Source organism: Echinops telfairi, unplaced genomic scaffold, assembly GCF_000313985.2.
Source record: "Echinops telfairi isolate 266 unplaced genomic scaffold, ASM31398v2 ScPeMD7_8;HRSCAF=38, whole genome shotgun sequence".
In the NCBI taxonomy this organism is placed as follows: Eukaryota; Metazoa; Chordata; class Mammalia; order Afrosoricida; family Tenrecidae; genus Echinops; species Echinops telfairi.
Window position 1 is genome coordinate 6,636,885 of NW_022103905.1, and position 22,142 is coordinate 6,659,026.

A 22,142-nucleotide genomic window follows, 5' to 3' on the forward strand; every position below is an offset into this window, starting at 1 on the left:
AAAACATTTATTGGGGGCTCTTACATCTCTTATCACAATCCAGACATTCCTCCAATGTGTCAAGCACATTTGCACATATGCCCCCATCATCATTTTCAAAGCATTCTCTTCCCACTTGAGCCCCTGATATCAGCTCCCCATTTCTTCGCCCTCCCTCTCCTGCCCGCCCCCTCACAAACCCTTGATAAGTTAAAGATTATTATTTTCATATCTTACATCGTCCTCCATCGCTCCTCACCCACTTTTCTGTTATTCATCTCCCTGGGAGGGGGTTCTAGTTTGATCCTTGTGATCAATTCCTCTTTTCTCCCCCAAACCTCCCTTAATCCTCCTGATATCTCTACTCTCCTAGTTGGCCCTGAGGGGTTTATCTATCCTGGATTCCCTGTGTTGCGGGCTCTTATCTGTAGCAGTATGCATTGCTCTGGTCTAATCCAATCTGTAAGGTAGAATTGATGTCATGATAGTGTGGGGAAGGAAGCACCAAAAAGCTAGAGGAAAGTTGTGTGTTCCATCAGTGCTATACTGCACCCTGACTGACTCATCTCTTCCCTGTGACTCCTCTGTGAGGGGATGTCCAATTGTCTACAGAGGGGCATTGTGTCTCTACTCCATACCCCCCACCCCCATTCACCTTGGGTATGGTTTTATTCTGGGTCTTAGATGCCTGTTACCTGATCCGATCGACACCTCATGATCACACAGACTGCCTACTTCTCTTTCTTATTCGTGTGTTATGCATGTGTGTATTTCACTCTGGACTTCTTTCCACCCTTAAGCCAATGCTATTTTGGGGGCTGTTTTCTCTTTGTCGCCTTCTGGGTGGGGTTGTTCTATGTGGCGGTCTCTTATTTTTGCTTGGTGAGTGCTATTTTTCTGCTCATACTGTGCCGGCAAGGATCTTTTGTAGGACTGGGTTTCTTCTAATGCTTTCTTTGAGTTTTTTTGTCTGGGAAGACTCTTACTTCTCTATCATGATAGATAATTTAGCTGGGTAGAGTATTCTTGGGTTTGTGTTATTTTCCTTTGATTTTTGGAATATTTTACTCCACTCTCTCGTCTTCTTCATAGTATCTGCTGATAGGTCTGAGCATATTCTTATTTGGAAACTTTATATGTGACTGCCTGTTTTTCCCTAGCTCCTCTCATAATTTTCTCCATTTCCTCAAAGTTGGATAGTTTAACTATTATGTGCCTTGGTGACTTCTTGGGATTCAGGCTAGCTAGTGTTCTTTCAGCCTCCTGAATGGTTGCCTGTTTTTCGTTCATTAAGCTGGGGAAGTTTGCCTCCAAGAATTCTCTCATTATTGTTGCCATTGACATCTTTGTTTGTCTTCCTCTGGTAATCCAAGTATTCTGATGTTGTTCTTTTGCTCTTAGGTTTTCTTCAGCTTCTCTGATGATCTTATTAGTTTTTGTTCGCATTTGTTAAAGTCTGCCTGGCGTCCTCTAGGTCACTGGTGCGGCTCTCTGTTTCCTCCAGTTGATTTGCGACACCAGTGCATCTGCTACTGGTTTTTGTTATCTCCTCCCTAAGTTCTTGTACTTCCCTTTGGTGTATGGACTTTATCTCCCTTATCATTTCATCCTTTTCCTGTATTGTTTACTTCATATCCTGTATGACTCCAAGCAGCATTCTGAAAATTTCTGTAGCAACTCAATGTCTGCTTCTTCTATGCACGTTGTTAGGTTCAGGACATCTTCTGCCATTGCCTGTTGTTTCTCCTGTTTTTCTGTTGAGGTCGTTGGGGCTGATTGCTGTTTGCATTGCCTTGTTTTAGAGGAGACAGGTGGCATTTTCCAGGGAGTCGAAGATCACTAGCTCTCTCTGGGAGACTCGTAGGAATGCTTCTTTGAACTGCTTGCAGCTAATTTCACGATGGAATTGGCCTACCACGTTATCCTCCTGTGGCTTCACTCTTTCCCTAGTCAAACAGTATTCTGTTACTTGGAGGGTAAGTTGGATGGTCTTCTCAGGAGACGCTGATTGGATTATTGTGGACCCACAAGGATGGTGCTGTACTTGGTGATCTCACAAGAAGCCTTGATGGTGTGGCCCACAGCAGCTGGGGGCACCACAGAGAAAGTGTGGGGGTTCCCGCTGCAATGAGAGTGCCAGAGAAGGCTAGTGGGTTGCCCATTTTGGTGTAGAGCACCGTGAATGGTGGGCGGAATTGCCCTGGTAAAGTAGATCACTGCGGAGGTTGGGCAGAGGTTCAGACAGCAGCATGGAACACTGGCAAGGATTGGCTGAGCTGCCTTAAGCTGTGAGAGGAACTACGGCAGGTGGGAGGAAGTTCCCTCAGTCATATGGGACCACAGAGGATGGATAGGAGCTCCCCCAGCTAAGCAGGCAGGATGTCCCCCAGAGAAAGTGGGCGGGATTTCCCCCAGAGAAAGTGGCCGAGATTTCCCCCAGAGAAAGTGGGCGGTTTTTCCCCAGCCACCTGTTAAGCACTGCAGAGGGCAGGCAGGTGGAATTTCCCCAGGAAGAAATTGGGCAGGCTTTCCCAGCCTTGGGTTACACTACAGAGGGTGGAGCTCTCCAAGCTAGGTGGAGGACAGGCATAAATAGGCTAAGGGGAGTGGTCTGGAGGTCGGCAGTGGTGCGTGAGAGAAAAAGAAAAGAAAAAAAACTAAGCCTGCTGAGTCTGTGTGAGGATAGAGAGAAGAGAGGGCTGCGGGGAGTAACACTATAGCTGAGCCCTGAGCACTGACCATGGGGCTGGAGGGGTTTAATCCCTTCCCCGAGGCAGTGACAAGCTGTGGCTGTGTTGAGATAAAGCCCCTGCTTCCACCTCTGGCCCAGACAGTGGTGGGGCTAAGGTCAAACCCTAGCCGGCCTCCACTGTGGTAAGCCAAAAGCCCCCAGCTCCTCAAAACCTAGTGGATCTGTGCCTACTTATCTTATGATGCTCCTTCTGTGACCCAGCAGTGTGGAATTTCCCTCTTAGTAACTTTCCTACACTGATTTCTGTGGGGTCCCTCTGGTATGTGTTACTCAGTCGCCATCTTCCCAGAAGTCTCCCCAAACTACTCTTAAGAGGGGCCATGCTATCCTCCCCAGTAATCACCTCTGCACATGAAAGCTCTCCTTTTTCTGGAGTCAGGCTTTGCCCTGATTTTATACCACTGAATACAGAATATGTCTAAGCAGTACAGCCATACTTAGAGGTCCATAACTATACAGAGAAGAAATCTGCATCCCTTCAAAGCATATCCTTAGTGCTCCTTATACCTCTCTGTTTCCTCTGCCCTCTACTAGAAAGAGCATCCCCTTGATCATTATTTCAGGGATACATATGCAATTTCTGAACAACAGCATTCTAATATTCATTCTATTTAAAGAAGTACAAGAAATTAGTTTTCTGAAATTATATGTGTTACTGACAAAGTACAAATTAACTTAGTAGAAATATAGGGACCTTATGTATTCAGTGAAATCTCCTGAATTGTGCTTTCCAAATGTGTAAGACTTGGACTCCAAGTGGGGCCATGGTGGCTTTTGGTGGTGCTCAGCAACAATGCACTAACTTAAAGCAAAGCCAGGTGATCAGTCTTACAGCATCAGCCAACACCATTGGAGGGCACCCAGAGTCTCATGGTCAGTTGCTAGCCAGACAGTCTTAGAAATAAATTTTGTCTGTGTTCTGGTATACAGATTTTTCATTCTAATTTCACTGTCACCTCTTGGAACAAAAGAGGTAGTGGAAGCAAAAATAAGCAATTATGGAAAAATAAAGTCTAAATCTTCAATCAAACTGCCCATTATTTGATACAAAAGTACTTTGAATTATCTTCCAACCCCCCCCATCCAAAATATACTGAAGAATCAAATAAGAAAATATCAATAAGCCCACTGCAAATGAATCTATTCTGACTTATTTTTTAAAAATTGTCATAAACAAATTCTGACTCACAGCAATCCTATATAGTATTTCTAAAGCTGTAAATCTTTTTGGGATCAGACATCTTCAAATAATCAAACCTAGTCAATACTGAGCTGAAGAGAGCTTTGACTTTTATAACAAAGTAAAAGAATGACTTCTTGGTAATAAAATTCATGGTTAAAACCTAGCTTCCTTGGCAAAATGAAATGATTACTATCTTAGTCCCATGGCTAGCAGAGAAGCAAGACAATAACAATTTATACACATTATATTTCCCTTCCCAGTTCTCTGTTATTTTAGGAAAGTAAAACACAGCATTACTATCAATGTGGGATACTTTTACAATAATATATAATATGAATATTTGTCTTTTTTTTCTTTGAACAAAGAAACCACCTCAAGTCTGTTGGCTCTTAGAATAGAAGAAAGGTTCTTGTCTCCTTTCAGCCTGGCGCTCGTTGGAGTAGTTATATGTGTGATTGACCCAAGATCATACTTTGGTTCTAGTGAATTTGTTTTCATTTTCTTCCATTTGAACTTGCTATGAGCAACTGATAATCTGTTCAGCAATTAGCCACTGGCCTTGTTCTGAGTGATGATATTGATTTAGCATGTCCATAATTTTTTTCCATAGCTGGAGTTGACTTGATTCCTGTCTATTCCATCTGATGAGACCCACATGTATAATTGCCATTTATGTTGTTGAAACTATATTTGCAAGGAATATATGCTGGTCTTATCAAATGCTATCAATCTGGCATCATTTCTGTCTGCATTTTCCTACTTCCAATCCTTCCTCTTTGTGTCCAACTTCCACAGTCCATGCTTGATCAATTTCAACTTCAGAAGTTGATAATAATCTTTAATCTTTTCATCCTTGACTTTAATGTTGGTATTTAAGTTTCAATAATAGCTATAATAGCTGATCTCCCTTATAGGCATATGGATACTATTCTGTCACTGACAGCAGTGTTTCATGACAGATCTCAAAATGTTCTTTCTGACAAAGATGTGATGCTATTCTGCTTCGATTTGTAATTCTTGGCATTGTAGAGTAATTGAGTGTCCAAAAGATCCAGTACCAATCTATTTCAGCACACTAATGCCTTTGGGTGTCCATTTCACTCTTGATGTCTTCCAATTTTCTTAGATTCATGCTTTGATTTTCCACATTATGATTATTAATGCAGGTTTCTACCTGTTGCTTCTCATTTTGAGCCATGCCACATCAATAAACCATGCCAAATCAAAAAAGGTCCTGAAAACTTTATTCCATTCATATCATTAAAGTCAACTTTACTTTAAGAAGGCAGCTTTTCCCTTTAAATACTTTCCAATCTGAGGAGCTCATTGTTACGCACCATTTCAGACAACGTCCCACCCCTCATCATAAGTTTTTCACTGGCCAATTTTTTCAGAAGTAGATTGCCCAGTTCTCCTTCCTAGTCTGTTTTAGTTGGAAGCTCCATTTAAACTTGTCCACAATGGATGACCCTGCTGTTACTTGAAATCCCAGTGACATGGCTTCTAGTAGCCCAGCAACATGTAAGCCCCACAGTAGGATAAATGGCAGATGAAGGGTTGGAGGGCATTAGAAGGTTTAAAAAGTCGGTTAACATAAACTTATAGCATTATATATATATTTATATATGTAAGCTGGGTTAATGAAAATTGTCTTTATTGTTATAACTAACTACAGGGTTTTTTTTAATAAACAAACAAATGAATGAATTTCTGCTGAAACATTGCACAAAACTTTGACAAGCAGTCGTTTTCCTGTCACCCCTGCCCCTTACCCCCAGCATTGTCACGAGGTATGGTTCGCACCCTGCATCTGATGCCAGTGCTTGGGGTTACATCAGGCCCTACTATATATACCCAGATCACCTTGGGATATATAAAAAAGGTCTCGTATGTTAAGACCCTTTGTAACAAAACTTCTTACCTGCCCCTGTAAAGTCCCCTTTGCCCTGTAACAGCATATTCACCGGTTTTGGCAAGTAGGACACAGATATTGTTGGGGAGGCATTATTTTGATTAACTCAGAATGCAATTCATTTTTGGTTGACCACAGTATCCATTTTTTTGTAATCGAAGGCAATTAAGCATTTGCTGATCAAGAATTTATGATCTGCCAATGTTTGCTAACACAGATCAGCTTTGTTTTGTGAAGATCATTTGTGGTTTGAATTTTTATATTAGTTTTTCATATTGCATCGAGCTTATTTATATCATTATCTGAAAAACCAGATTTACTTTGTCCATTGAAAACCAGTGACAAGCAACAGCGTGGCTCGATCGAACAAAAGAACGCCTGAGAATAACATGTTTTATGAACTCAAAGTATTAATTGTCTTGGCTCCCTATTTAGGACTAGAGAAAAAATATTCTACAGAAACAGAGATAAGGCAGAGAGAACCTTTCTAGAGAATCAAATCCCATTGATTGCATGTAGAGTATACACAAGAGCTATCTTCAGCTACATTGAGTTGCTGTGAAAAAGTATTTCCTTGAATGACCTGTCCAGAGTCAATGGTGGAAGTTCCTGAGAGGAATTGAAAAGATTTTCAGGCAGGAACTTGCTGATAGGGTCTGTCTATGTAGCTTGAAAGAGGAGCCCTGTTGGCGTAGTGGTTATGTTAAGGGCTGCTAACTGCAAGGTCCACAGTTCAAAACCACCAATTGTTCCTCAGGAGAAAGGGTTCCTACTCCTGTAAAGAGTTACCGTCTTGGAAAACCATAGAGGCAGTTCTACCCTGTCCTATAAGGTCACCATGAGTCAGCGTGGACTCAAAGGCAGAGAGTTTGAGTTTGGAAATGTAGCATTGAAAATGCTCTGCTCTTATTTCAGCCATTGCTTCTTTTTCCTTATAAAGGAATCTATTGTTTTAGAAGTACCTGGAAATCCCTAAGTCAGAATTGAAATCGATAGTATTATTTTAATCGAGTTGCTCCAGAATGAATGATTTAGTCACCACTACCCGCCAGGATAGAGGTGCACAGGCAGCCAAGGTCTCTAGGACTGGGAAAAAGTGCCTCAGGGGACAGGCTTGATGCTCTGCTTCTGAGCTCACCTCCCTGAGAACACCACGGAGCTCCCTTGTCCTGTGCAGCATGGCTCTCCAGGAGCCGGAATCGATGGGAGGGCAGCTGGCTTTGCTTTGGTTTGGCTATAGCAAGGATATATTGTTAAAAGGGATAAAAGAGAGAAGAAACCAGCGGAAGAGTCACCAGTTTCCAGCTATATTCTAAAGTGTAATGGTCAATAGCTGACCTTTAGATCAAAATCCTAGGAGCACGTGGCATATTTGCTCACAATGTGAGGACTACAGGAGTCATTCAACTCGCTAACGATTTTACTTCACTTTCAGTGATGCATTTGATTTTGAGATTGGTGTGGTCATCGTCAGAATCAGCCAAGGATTTGACATCTCTCAGGTGCTCCAGGTGCAAGGTATGTACTTCTTTTGTTCCACCTACAAATACTGACTGAACACCTACTCGAAGTCAGTACTATTCCAGATACTAAGTACACATCGGTGGAGCTACTGACAAACTGCCCACCATGGCGCTTGCCCCCCAGGGCTGACCCTGGGTGTGCATGCTGCTCCTCCCAAGCTTCCTTCCCGCCCAACTTAACTGGCCTTGGTCCTGCGCACCAGAAATATCAAAGATCTCAAGGTACCCATCCATTATTTTTCTTATCACGGACACCCAAAGCCAGCACCACTGAAAATAAACACCATCGGTAAAATAACCTGCCAAATTAATTTCTGCAAGGTGTTTTAGAAAATGAAGATTAATTCTTTCTTTGGGAAAACATGCTTTTTGTTTTTAGGACTCTATGATTGGCTTTGTAGCTAACATGGAAATGAGCCTGGGTGTATTATGCTGTGAATCGCTAATCTAAGCAGGAGGCAGAAACACTAATTCAGATTAGTGGCTCTGCTTTTTCATGGCAGGGAATTTGGTATGCTTGTTTGTCTTAAAATGTAAATATATCCTGTGCATATGGCTTTATGGCCACTTCTAAAAAGCTGCTGCTATTTTAGGCCAGTACACCAAGCTACGGCTTCTCTCCTCATCTGAACTTCACTATAAGATCAAACGAATACTAACCCCACTGAAGACATGAACCTAACGTTTAGTTACATGTTAATTTCCTTAGTTCAGCAGACATTGGGCGGGTGATGGTGGTGGAAAATGTACTTACTATATATCAAAGAGCTCTTGGTAGCACTATGATGAAGCACTTGGCTATAGAATTTCATCAATTAGTAACAACATCTAATATTCTCAAGCACCTATTAGGTACTAAATATTATACTTCATGTTCACAAATCTGCGTATTATACCATTTATCTTCCCAACTATTCTGTCAGGAAAATACCATTGTTGTGCCCTTTTTAAAGCTGATACCATTGAGGCTTTTCCACAACCCACAAGGTTTAGTGTTAGTAGAGCTGAAATTCAGACTGATAGCTCTTTGAAGGCAATCTGCTATTCTATCTCGGTACTATCTTTAACAATGACTTAAATAATGATTTTTTTTAAAAAGAACTCATTGCCATCAGTCGAATCTGACTTATAGTGACCCTATAGGACAAGGTAGCCTGTGGATTTCTGAGATTGTAAGTCTTTACAGGAGGAGACATTCTTGTCTTTCCCACAGAGCGGCTAGGGGTTTTGAACTGCTGACTCAGCTGTTAGCAGCCCAATGCATAACCACTATGCCACTCGGGTTCTATGCTGTAATAAAAGCAACGGTGAAATTTGAGATCTGAGAATGGGTCAAAGCTATTTCCATGTATCCTTAAGATTCCAATGCCAAGACGGCCTGTCTATGGAAGATTGCCACTGAGGGTGATTGATCACAAAATGCTAAAATGCAAAGACCTGTTCTGCTGGTAACATCTTAGGCTTGCTTTGATATGTGTCTCCTCCCCCAGTGATAAAATGAGCATACAATATACAGTTTGTATTCAGAATACACATTGGCTTTGTATGGAATGCTGATCTCTGCAAGCTGAAAGATAAAATGTCGTGAAAAATATTGACCCGAGCCACCAAAATGCACCATCCGTTTCGTTCTACAAAGCAATAGGGTGTCTGAATTCTGCAGTATTTCTGAAAGAAACCCGGCAGCAAACTGCATCCCCTTTTAGTTTCCCAGGGGACGTATCCTATTTAAATCAACTTTGATGTTTGAAATACTTCTGCTACTTAGCCAAGAAAGGGAAAATACAGTGGGTGCTAATAAAATAATTATAAGGACCAACTATGTAGAGTGAACCGAAAAAGCAACAACAACCGCAACCCACAACTCCATGAAGAACATACGGGGAAAGAAAAAAAAAAGGCAACAGCATAATGACCAGAATTAACTTTATGCTACATTTCCATGTATTGTTTTGGAGCTTCTGTCATTTAGGACACAAACTTCAAATGAGGTTTTGAGTCAGAAGAAATAAGCTTCCATTTCATTATAGGATACTATAGGCTAGGGCTTAATAAGAGCCTGATAAATCTTAAGTATTGCATTGCAGTATGTTAATGATCATCATCAAAGCTTTCCCAACATGAGCACCGCAGTGTCATCACAGATTATAATTTAAAGAAAATATGGCAATTCAGAGTGCCCATATACCGTAGTTAATAAAGCAGTGAATGGAAATCAGCATTATAGGTAATTTACCAGCTAATGACAATTATTTCTATACTGCGACCCAGGAATATGTGAGGAGAATAACTTGTCATATAAGTAAGATCGATGCTCATAACATTATAACTTATATACTACAGCAACTCGTTCAATACTGGTAGCTTATCGTTTCTCTTAATAAATTAATTTATTGTCCAACAACACACAGATGCACAAATGCTGTATTTCCTATTGTTCATTTCCTAGGGGTATTTAGCACGTTTGCCAACTATAACAGCGAATGTAAATTGTACTGGTAGGAAGTCAAGTGATGAAACATGATTTGCAATAGATTGTGGTCCAGTATTCCGTGTAAGTACTAGGCAATTTATGACCATCTCGGAGGACGGGATACTGCTGTGTCTGATCAAGTCGCTGAGCAAAATAAAGACAGATGGCAGTGTAGTAAATAATTACTTGATTGGAAGGCAACCACTGCAGGATGGCTTCCTGCCTTCCATTCAGCTAGACTTCACCTGGGGCGCAGCATATTGATTCACAGGGGCAGTTGCTGCTTAGAGTTGATGGCCCAAGGAAAGACTCATAATTTAATAATTAATAAAGAGAATGGATGCTGTGACCTGGGAGGGCAGGCGACTCCCCATCGGGCCTCCTTCCCTTCTGTGGTCAGATAATTGATCGCTCTCTATGCTTGAGATTCGATACAGATTCTCATGTGTGGACACCTGCCTATGTCTAAAACACACCTTCACAGAAATGACAGGGAATACAAGTTTAGGCGATCTTAACAACTAAATTGAATTTCAGATCGTAGTCCCTCCAGCCGATGGCCATACCAGAACCAACTGATAACTTGCTGAAAACAATAACAACTGTTCAGAAGGTTTAAACATTTCCATGAAGGCCCGGCCCAGAAGTGACTCTTTGTTCTTACTATAGGAATTGTTTGAGGACTAGAAATGAAGAAATGGGCACCAAAAAACCCCACATTTAACTGATAGAACTTGTAGGTCTAATTTCTTCCCCCTGTGCCATCAGAATCTCTTGGGTTCTCTTAAAACATTGGAAAGAGGAAACAGCAGGCTTTTATATGCATGTGCTTACCCCTTGCTCTCTACTCTTGTGCTCATCGCAATGCTATGCCATGCTATGCTGTGAAATGATCTCGTATGGAGGACTACCATTTCCAGTGGTCTAGTCCTGCCGGCCAAGGTCTCTGGGTGGTCTAACGTGGCCAGGGAACACCCATTCAGAGAAAGAAGGCCAGCCAATCTACTTCTGTAAAGATGACAGCCAGCAGAGCTCCCTGGAACCCTGCTCCTCTGTCTGCACCACGTGGTGTCACCATGAGTCAGAATGGACACCACAGCAGCAGGTTAGGTGTGTGTGTGTGTGTGTGTGTGTGTGTGTGTGTGTGTGTGTACTTGCTGGTTGCTTTTAGCACAACCTGAGGCCCAATCTAGGACTCTTCTTCTCCACTTGCCACCCACTCTTCTGATTAATCCCACCTGCTCTATGTTTTTACTTGCTTATACCAACAGTGCTTAGTAACCCCACATTTTAGAACTTGGTAAGAGCCTAATGGTGCTAACTACAAGATCAGTGGTTCAAACCCACCTAGGAATCCTAGGGAGAAAGATGAAGTTGTCTTCTCCCATAAAGATTTATAGTCTTGGGGGATTTTGGGTGGTGGTGGTGGTTATAAGTTTATATACATACAATATTACTATAATTTTTATAAACATTATATCTGCTGAACCTATTCATCTATTCAAATTTCTCCATCCCCAATCCCTAACAACCTTTGCTTATTTTTTATTCTTTTATTTTGTTTGTTTTTCTTTTCATTCTTTATGAAGATAATTTTTTCAAAATGATTGAACTATATGAAATGGAATTGATGTATTATTTTATTTATTTCAACAAATGATTCTTAGGTGCATATCATGTGCAAATCTTTGACACTAGCAGGGAGAGGAATTTCAGTGAAGAACATGGGTGAAAATACATGAAGTTCAAGTTTATTCTTTGGAATCAGATAGACTTGGGATCAAATCTTAGTATTGATACTTTTTCTCTGTGTGACCTTCGTCAAATATTCACCCTCTCTGTGTACCACTTCCCACATTGTCAAGTGGGAATCATGAGAGTATCTACCTCATAGATGTGTTCTTTCGGATGAAAAAAGGTGATGGTTGGAACATGGTTGGCAGTGTTCTTAGCACAAAGTAAACACTCAGTACTCGACCATAACACAATATGACACAAGGCTGCCCTCCAATAATTTGCTTTCTAGTGGAAGTACAATAGACATGTATCTTAAAACTCTGTGTCAAGGCAGATATCCATCTAAACTTTTAAGGTGACCAGATTTTAACATTGGTAGAGCCGGATAAAAGCGGGACACCATTGATAAAACTCATATCCTGGCGAAATAGCCACATGGCAGCCGACAACCATATACCCTAGCTTGTCGTGCCTTCTTTCCAAAAATCGGGACTTTTTAAAAACATCGTGGGATGCGGGGAAAATTGTTAAAAATCAGGACTGTCACGCCAAAAGTGGGACGTCTGGTCACCTTATTAAACGCTCACTGCCCTGGAGCCTATTCTGAGCAGACATTACTGGACTTGACTGGAAGGTGCAAGTAGTATTGTAGGAATGTAACTCCCTCTCTGCCATTGAGTCAATGCTGACTGATACTGAGCTCCTGTGGCTTTCTGAACCTGTAACTGTTTACAAGAGTAGAAAGTCCAGTCTTTCTCCCACGGGGCTGCTGGTGGTTTTGAACTGTCAACCATGCTTAACAACTGCACCACGAGGGTTCCACATTGTGGGAAGGTAAAAGAGGTTAATTTGGATGAAGGGATCCCAGATGGTTTCTTGGGAAAATGCAGACTGGGGTTCCAAGCAGATGCTAGTGGCCAGGGTATCATGCTGAAGAAAGATGGTAAAGCAAATGAGCCAGAATCGAAAGCAGTGAGTTGGATCACTAGCTGAGCCACTTGAACTTGGACAGCCCAGGTTTCCTTCTTGGTAAAACAGGGAGAATCCTACCAGCACTGTTGTTATCCAGTTGGGAATCCAACACGATCCTGGGTAGTAGCGGCAGTGACGGTCCCAGTAGAGATGTGATCCGTCATCTCCATTGTGAGCTGAATGAAATGCAGGTCACCTCATCTAGCCACACATCTCTGCCTCATCTTCCCCCCTCCTGACCCGCCCCCTCCTTGTGGCTGACAACACACTTCCAAAAAATCATGTTTTGGGGGTGACATTGACATCGCATAAAATGAGCCATGAATGTCAAGGGGCCTTTCCTGCCATCACGATGTTAGGCAACCACCACCTCCGTCTAGTTCTGAATAAAACCCTTCACCGATTTCAACCATGTCTTCCCATCCCCACCTCTCTCCAGCTCCTGGCAGCCACCAATGCGTTGTTCTGCCTCTGTAGCCTTCTCTCTTCTGCATCTTTCCCACACAGGGCCTCCTGCAACACGGGACCTCTTGTGCCTGGCTTTGTTCATTGAACATGGTGGGTTTTGAGTTCGGGCTCTATTGCTGCATCTACTGTAGCATCTGTTTCCTTTGATGGCGCTGTGAGATTCCATTGTGTGGATACGCCACCATTTATTGATCCATCCATTTGTTGATGGAGGTCCGGGCTGTTTCCCCCTTTGAGCCATTGTTATAAATTAGGGCTGCCATGAACTTGTGTGTGCGGGGTCATGTCTGAGGCCCGTTTCTGGACTTGGGGTACATTCCTCATAAGGGGTAGGGTCACAGCCCCATAAAGGATGTTCTTTTGCAAATCAGCTGGCTGGCACGCCTGTTGAAGGACATGTTTTCACAGAGCCTACTTTTGACTTGTCAGGCAGTCTACTGGATAGATAATTCAGAACAGATCATCAAAACATCACTTCTGCTTAGTGCTAAACGAGGGAAAGTGGCATGTGCAGAGGGAGCCATGAGATCACCTACAAAGTGGATAATTAAGAATGAGCTCTAATAAGAACTTGCATAATCACCATGCAAGCAGTGGCCACCTGGCTCCCTTGGATCTGAAAGCTCAAAGTGGCAAAGAGAGCCCACTTTAGCCTTTCGAACAGACCCCCTGACAGCCTCCATCCCTCTTGTCTGTGATGCTGAACCATTCAAGCAAAACCTGGTTTGGGCTCTCAGGCCTGGGATTTGCCGCTTCCTCTGCTGGCCGCCAGCAGGGGCTGGGCTGAGGACATAACTTCTTGCAGATGGTTGGAGGAGCTCCAGTTTGTCAGCCAGCTGACTGTTACAAAGGAGGACTATAATTTTCCTCCTTGGTCCAAACTAGAGGACAGAGCGCACAACAATTAGCGGCTAATCAGAGGGCATGCTCGACACCACCACCACCATTTCCCCCACTGCCAAAAAGAGAAAAGAAGAAGGATTCCCCCTCCCAGGGCACTTTCTACAGTTGCCATAGAAAAGCTTTTAGATGACTGCAAATTGCACATTACCCCACAGCTGGGGTACCAGGAAGGTGGGTCATAGCAGGGAACACAGAAGACAAAGTCTAGTTGCTGCTGTTGCTGCTCAGGGACAACCTCTGGATCGTTAGAGTCCTGCCTTGAAAGTGACCCATTTCAGTGGCCATCCTGGGGGAGATTGGCTTGACCTTCTACCGAGTGCCTGCACATGTTGAGGCTCCCTTGATGCTGAAGAGGGAGAGGTTCATAAAACCACTCTGAAATAATCTGAATACGCCAGAAGAAGGCCTTTCTAGTGGAACACACACGGGAACTAGAGTCAAGCAGGCCTCTGTACAGCTGAAACCTGTAACTTGGTAGGAACAGCTGTGGGCCAATGGGAGCATCCTCACCCTCCATGTTCAAGACCCAGGTTCAATTCCCAGCCAGTGCCCCTCACGCACAGCCACAACCCATCTGTCAGGGAAAGCTAGTGCCGTTATGCTGTTGAACACGTTTCTGCCAAGTTTCCAGGCAGAGGTAGACTAGGAAGAAAGACCTGATGAACAACTTGTGAAAAAAAAAAAAAAAAAAAACCAGTTAAGGGAAGCTGCATGAATTTCAACTGTCCAATCTCACAGTACATGGGGTCGCCATGAGTCTGGGGCCACTCCAGCGCCGCTACCACTTGTTGGGTGACCTCAGATAAGTTGCTCAGCCTCCCTGAGGCCAATTGCTTCATTACCAACATGCATGTCAGAATCATGACTACTTAAAACAAGATTCCTTGGTGACCTAGTTCAACCTTACGCGTTGAACTGTGGACCACCAGGTCGGCGATTCAAAATGACCAGCGGCTCTCAGAGAGAAAGATGAGACTTTCTACTCCTATAAAGAAGTACAGTTTCAGAAACCCGCAGGAACAGTTCTGCCCTGTCTTATAGGGTTGTTATGAATCTGGGTCGGCTCAATGGCAGTGAGTGTCTTTGTCTGTTATTGTTTGGAAGTAGGTGAAATGCCCACAGTCCCTGGCACCCACAGAATACACAGTCAGTAGCAATGGCTCAAATAACTCCCAGGTTGCTTAAAACACCCCATTTCCTGGACATGACTCAGTGCCTTCCCAGAGGTGCATAAATGCACTGCCTGTGGAAAGCATTCATGTTTTCTCCTCAAGTGCTGCACAGGGCTCTGCAGAAACTGTTGTTTATCCTCCACCAAAGAGAAGAAGCTGAGGAAAGGGGGAGGGGCATATCGTTTTTCCACGTCACAGATAGAAACTGTGAAACCTAGAAGTAGAAGACTTGCCTTGTGACACATAAAGCCAGCATCAGAGCTATTGCCCCTCTGGCACCCCCACCCTCACCTCTATGCAAAGCAGCTATACTCACCCCCCAAGAGTGAGGGGTCAGCTGCTCTCTTCTGAGGTTTAATACCATCCATCTCTTTTCCCCCAGTTTCTATAGTTGATGGTCCTGAGACTCTCTGACGCTTTGAGGAAATCACATGGGTGATTTGACCTTAAATCTCATACCACTGACAGAAGATTAATTGCTAAGACCTGGAAAGGGGCCAGGCAATTCTGGGCGGCTGAATAACAGCACCGTCTATGGAGGAGACTGTCCTGACAGATTTAGTCAGTACAGAATTGATAAAGCTAGAGTTTGTATAGCTCGCTTCCCAGCTAGATAAGGCAACAGGCTCTGAGAGCTGACCTTTACAGAATTCTTACCAGTATTTTGTAGCACTGAATCTATGGATTCTACCCTCTTGCCAGTAATTGCTCATTTTCTAAAGGCTCTGTTCTCAGAAGGCAAAAGATGAAGGAAGCTGACCAGAGCGCCCCCTTGCCCCATAGGAGCAAGGAGGCTCATCCGCTTGGCACAGTGCACTTGACTGGTCCCGGGGTCTTATCAACCCCAAATCCAATGTGCGTGGGAAAACTCCTGGGCTTCCTAGGCTGCTCGTGCTCTACTACCCACCCACATGTTCACAGGAACTCACGCAGTGGTGCCGCTGCAGAAAGACTTGGCGATCATCTTCTATTAAGCGGAGAACCAACTGGATGGAGCCGTTCTACTCTGAGGTGTCTGGGGTCACCATAGCCGGGACCCATCCAGGGGGACTGGGGTTTGTGGATCGAGGTCCCTGGTGTGGCTGTGCAGTGCTGTGGCGTCTGTGCTGACTCAGCGCAGGCGTAGGGGCAACAGACGGAAACGCCGTCTCGTCCGTCCTTCACCGTCCTCACAATGGTCCCTGACGTTGGAACCCTTTGCGGTAGTCGCTCTCGTCCCTCCTTCTGGTTGAAGGCCTTCCCCTTTTCCACGCCTCTTCCCCTTAACTAAGGTGACCAGATTTAAAGCGGGACACCATTGGCAGGGGTGTGTGTGTGTGTGTGTGTGTGTGTGTGTGTGGTGTTCTTGATTAAAAATTTGGTCTATATGGACCAAATAGACCGTTCCCTAGCTTGTGCATTCTTTCCAAAAATCGGGACTTTTTAAAAATGCCAAAAAGCGGGACTGTCCCACCAAAAGAGGGGCGTCTGGTCACCTTGCCTTAAGCAAACACGCTGTCCTTCTCTGGGGATTTCTGTCCTCTGACAGCATGTCCAAAGTATACGAGACAAAGTTTCGAAATCCGAACTTCTAAGGAGCATTCTGGCTGTATTTCTTCCAAGACAGATTTGTTTCTTTTGACAGTCCATGATATGTTCAAGATTCTTAGCCAGCACCACAATTCAAATGCATCGATTCTTGCGTAAACCACACAAGATGTCCAACCTCTTCAATGTCCAACTTTCGCCTGCATAGGAGGCGATTGAAAATACCCTGGCTTCAGTCAGGTGCACCTTAGTCCTCAAAGTAAGGGGACTGCTTTTCAAGAGGGTGGGTGCAGCAAACTTACCTAATGCAACGCATCATTTGATCTCGTGACCGCTGCTCCCATGAGCATTGATTGTGGATCCAAGTGACAGAAAATCCCTGACAACTTCCATCTTTTCTCCATTTCTCATGATGTTACCATTGATCCCGTCGTGAGGATTTTGGTCTTCTTTACATCGAGTTGTAAGTCATACTGAAGGCTTCGACCCTTGATCTCAGCAGCAAGTGCTTCAAGTCCTCCTCACTTTGAGCAATCAAGATGGTGTCATCTGCATGTCAAAGGTTGTTAATAAGCCTTCCTCCGACCCTGATGCCACAGTTGTGTTCATACAATCGCTGTCTCTGATTACTTGCAGATTGAATAAGTAGGGTGAGTGGATACAATCCACACATAACATCTCTGATTTTGAGGTCAGAGAGGGATTCAATGCCCTCCCGAGCAGTTAGGAACTTTTCACCACCCTCCAAATCCAGGGGAGATCAGAGGCAAACCCAGATCAGAAATCCTGCACCGCTTAACTGTAGTGCAGACACCACAGTTGTGAGACCCAAAGGGCTCCCAGAATCCAGCTCTTCTTTCTGTGGCTTTGGTCACCCAATTCAGACCCACTTCCTTGCTTAATGGAAGGAATCCTTGGTGGATATTTTCCACTGTCATATTATTCAAAAAGTTCAGTTTCTTGCAAGGCTTGGTTATCTTTCATTTTTGCTCCCAAATTTTAGGTTTCAATTCAGGAGGCATGCTGGAGTGCCTGATCAAAAGACACCCAGTGTCCTCTACTGTTGCCACTTCCAGCCACGTAGCATCTGACTCCAGCGTGTGTGACTTCCAGGGCACATGAGCTCCTGTGCACAGCTACGGTTGGTGTTTGGTATTGGTTTTCTGCCAGCAATGAGTACGATGGGATCAACAGCCTCCTGGAGGCACCGGCCACTCTGAGGGGAGAAAGACGTGGCAGTCTGCTTCCATGCCACCTGGGGTACCTTGCAGGCCAATTCTATATGTCCTGCTGAGTCACCATGAGCAGGAATGGACTTAAGAGCAACACATCGTTATTCCTGCAAAGACAAACTAGTGACTCCGCGGATGAGAACTTAACACATTCCACCGCCTTTCTGCGCTCCTCCTTCGGACCTCCTGAGTGGAATTGACTACAATCACTCATAAAAATCTTCTCATTCCTCATCCTTGGAATGTGGGTCTCACAAGCGCTGGACATGTGCTCTCAGGGGAGGCAAGTCCCCACGTATCAGGTCAGCGAGAAGAAGGAAGATGTGCAGCAGGGCGGATGGACATGGTGACTGCAGCAAGGGACTCGCACCTGCCCCCGATGCTCTGTGTACACAGGGAGGGTCTCTGTAACAGCATGCCCTGTTTTTCACGTTAAGACAGTTAGAGGATGGTTCCTAACAACAAGGTTGCTCTGAGTTCAGGAAGCGTCTTGTTTTCTCCCTCTTTGGGCAGATGAATTGGAGAAGCTGGAGCAGGAGCGGTTGGCCCTGGAGGCTGCCATCAAGGATAATGAGTGTGCAGAGGGCGGCGGAGGCCTCCGGGGCTTGTTTAAGAAGGCTGGCAAGTTGAACATCACTAAGGCAGCGTCTAAGAAAGGTAAGTCGATAGACACTCCTACAGGATGACAAGATGAGCCACCCCTTGGGCAGCGTTAGAGGTCAAAGATTCTATCACGAAATTTCTACCAAGGGGGTGGGTGGAATGTTTTGGAAAAGCAGAGCTTCTAAAGTGAGGGCCTACGAAGAAGAAGCATATATGCAAGACCATTGATGTGGACATGTGGACATTGTTGCGGCGTGTACAGTGGCCCCACACATGTCCATGTCCATAGACACACACTACATATTAGAGGCTGGGAGCATTGGGTGAAGTGAAGGTCGCAATGGCTGTCCTTCATCAGCATCATTAAATATTTTCCCCTTGCTGGTGAAAAACAAGCAAACCACCTTTATTATAAAATAAGAATCTTTGTTTGGGAGACAGAGTGCTGAACAAGAAGCTTCTAGATAAGATGGAAAGGGAATTGAGATTGAAGAGCCAATATCCAGACTGCTTAAGCCCCTCCCCTTTTGGGGGACTGAGTATTGGCTATGAGAGCTAAATCCAATCAGAACCACAAAAACAAAACAACAACAAAGGATTGTCTTCACAAACTAGAATGCAGGAGGTGGAGATGATCATTGTATCTTTCAGGGCTGTGTCACCTACCTCTCATTTTGGGTATGTCCTTGGGGTGAGGACCAAAGAATGGGAAAGCTTTACTTAGTTTTAGTTTTGTTTTTAAGTTCTAGAAACCAGGGGATTCAAGCGTGGGATTCTTTGAAGACTGCTTTCTCTCCACACTGCAGTTTAGAGTTTGACGAGGTGTGCAGTGACCTCTGCCGGTTGAGTATTGCAATGTGAAGACGTGTTTGGTTTTTTTCCGTGCCCAAGTCTATTCTGGTGGGAGGCTGCAGGAAGATTGCTTCTCTGTGAGAGGATCCACGTTGAGACTTAGCAGGTCTCAGGTCTGGGCTGTCAGAGCCATGTAGGAAGCTCAGCACTGGCAAAAGGTTCTAAGTTCTGTTTGCTTGTTGTTCCCGTCTGTAGCCCCTGGATGACATTTCACCTGTAATATAATACTTGATGTATGTATTGGCAGAACGTTCAGGAGATTCCAACATCGCCTCTCTGTGTACCCAGAATATCCCAGGGGCTGCAGGAATATCCACTATTCCCCACGAACCTTAAAGTGATCGTTTCTAGGAAAATGCTTAGTTCTAAAACTGGAAGTACGTTAGGACTCTCAGGAAGTGAAAATTAGAATAAGATTGTTCTGGATGCTAAGCATGGTCCACTTTTCTTTACAGTGGTTTGTTTCACTCATGAGACACATTAAGTAGCCCTGGCACCTGCTCTGTTCAGTGGCATGCTCTGAAAGGGCAATAGGAAACTCCGACGTAAGAGCCCAGTACTATTCTGGTTGGAGGGTAGAGGGGATTCAAGTCTTTTTTCATAAAAGCTGGGATTGCTGCTTATATGCAAAGCCTGTTTCGGCAGCACATTACTGGTTGTGGCAAATGCGTGCATCTCTGAAAGGCAGCACGTTCAGTCAAGCAATCAGGGCCCCCACACTAAAGGAAGAGCGATCACTTTTGAGCTCTAGATCAGGACAAGCCTTGCTCCCGGGCACGCCACAAAGTCATTTAAGTGCGGCCAGAAGCTCACGCATTCTGTCAGTAAGTGTGCTTTCTCTCTCAGTGGTCTGAACACTCTGGGAACAATATAGGATAACTGATTCAGAGCGACAGACTCCCAAACACAGAAAGAGCAAAAGACAGAGCAGCATCTTCAGAACCTCTGAGATCAGAGAGGAGGCTCTCAAGAGGCTGTCAGATCCATTGTAAGCAGCACACTGACACCATCGCTCTGAAAGAGAGCAAGCTCCCAAAGAAATGAGAAATAATGAATACAGTGTGGCCAAGAAGCCCCTATGTAACTAATGTGTATGTAGTAACATACACATTATTTTATGGGCACCCTTAATTCTAACTCAAGTAGTGGCATTTTGTCTTCGCGTGTTTCCTAGCCATTTCCTATCTCCTTTGCAGCAATTCACAGCGGTCAAGCGATTTCCTCTTAGCTTCCTGAGCTTTCTTGAAAGGAAAGCAGAGGAGGAAGTTAGGACAACCTTTGGGCCTAAAGGTCATGGAGCGCAGGATCCTCCACCAACCTTTAGAACACAGATGCTCATGGACTTCATGAGCTCAAGCAGTGAATTCTCGACCAAAGGAAGACCTCAGTCCCTAGGGACACAATTCCCCACAGGTTCTACTTCCAAACACATCTCAGAGAATGAAGTTGATTTAGATGTGACCTTTGGGGAAAGTGGGATATGTTGGCAATGGTTTCAGATAATGTGGCATTGCACCATGCCTGCACAAGAATTCCAAGCTGGGATAAGAGTTGTATGAGCCCCTAATAAAATGATTTTTTTTAAAAAATTCCAAGCTGGGCATAGAGTCCTAGACACCCGAAATCAATCTACCTCTTTGTCATGGAAACTTTCATAAAATATCCAGTCTCGGTTAAAAAAAAATATATACACCCGAAATCAATCTACCTCTTTGTCGTGGAAACTTTCATAAAATATCCAGTCTCGATTAAAAAAATATATATAGATTGAGGGCGAACTAAATCAGGATGAGATTCAAGCTTTTTCTCTCCTTTTCAAAGAACAGAGATGAGTGTTTGTCCCTAAGCGTATATTGAAAAACACATGCTTATAAATTCACAACACGTCCTCTACTGTCATCGATGGATTTATTGGAAAGCCACTTTGTTTCTGTCCTCGAAAGGCAAATAGATGCATCGCTTTCTCTCTCATTTCAGACAGCAGCATTAACACGATCCAGTCGATGCATGTCGGCGAGTTCAACCAGAAGCTGGTGGAAGCCAGCACCCAGTTTAAAAGGAAGCAAGGGAAAGGCACTATTGATGTCTGGTGGCTGTTTGATGATGGAGGTAAAAAAAAGAAAGAAAAAGAATCAGAACATACACCAGGGAGCTGGACTTCTATGCTGATAAATCTAGCAACCAGCAGGGGAAGGCATCTGAAAATGGTACCAGTTCAAGAACAACATGTCTGTGTTCTCTGAGGTTGTCCGTTATTTAGGAGCTGGGGGGTGGGAGGGGATGAATAAAGATGTCAGGCCATCCAGATCCTTTCCGTTAGAGACTCATCCCTCCTGTTATCATTTACTCTGTCCCAGGGTTGACGCTCCTTATCCCCTACATCTTGACGATCAGGAAGAAATGGAAAGACTGTAAATTAAGAATCTACGTGGGAGGGAAGATCAACCGCATCGAAGAAGAAAAAATTGCGTAAGCAACTTAGCGCGCCTACGCGGCTAGATCCTCCAAGATGCCTGTTACTTCAATGGTCTCTGTAAAGAACTTGGAGATGAAAGAGATTTAAAGACAGAGCTACCGTGACGGGCCTTCCGTCCCTTGGCTCTGTGGTCAATGAATTATCTGTGTCAGTTTTTTTCCTCTAACCACTGGGAATCTAGCACGGAATGCTCTCTGCCGTGTTGAACGAGAGGATTGGGATTGTGTATATAGTGTTTATTTCCTTGTGACCAGTAGGTTTCTCCAAGAGAAGGACCGTCAGAAGACATTCCCTCCCCCCCCCCCCACAGTCCAGCCACGGTAGGTCCCATCAGACATTCCCTCCCCCCCCCACACGCACACGCTTGATGTCTCCCAT

General features: G+C 44.2%; 1 protein-coding gene across 4 annotated transcripts in view; it reads left to right on the plus strand.

Annotated features, from left to right (window-relative positions):
• SLC12A1 (solute carrier family 12 member 1) overlaps positions 1 to 22,142 on the plus strand; it is a 104,635-nt gene that overhangs the window by 72,515 nt on the left and 9,978 nt on the right. For all 4 annotated transcript variants that reach the window (XM_004709417.2, XM_045286453.1, XM_045286454.1 and 1 more), the window contains exons 20-23: positions 7,262 to 7,344; positions 18,347 to 18,490; positions 21,266 to 21,397; positions 21,646 to 21,757. In XM_004709417.2, coding sequence (XP_004709474.1) covers positions 7,262 to 7,344; positions 18,347 to 18,490; positions 21,266 to 21,397; positions 21,646 to 21,757 — 471 coding nt within the window. The remainder of the gene's footprint in view (positions 1 to 7,261; positions 7,345 to 18,346; positions 18,491 to 21,265; positions 21,398 to 21,645; positions 21,758 to 22,142) is intronic.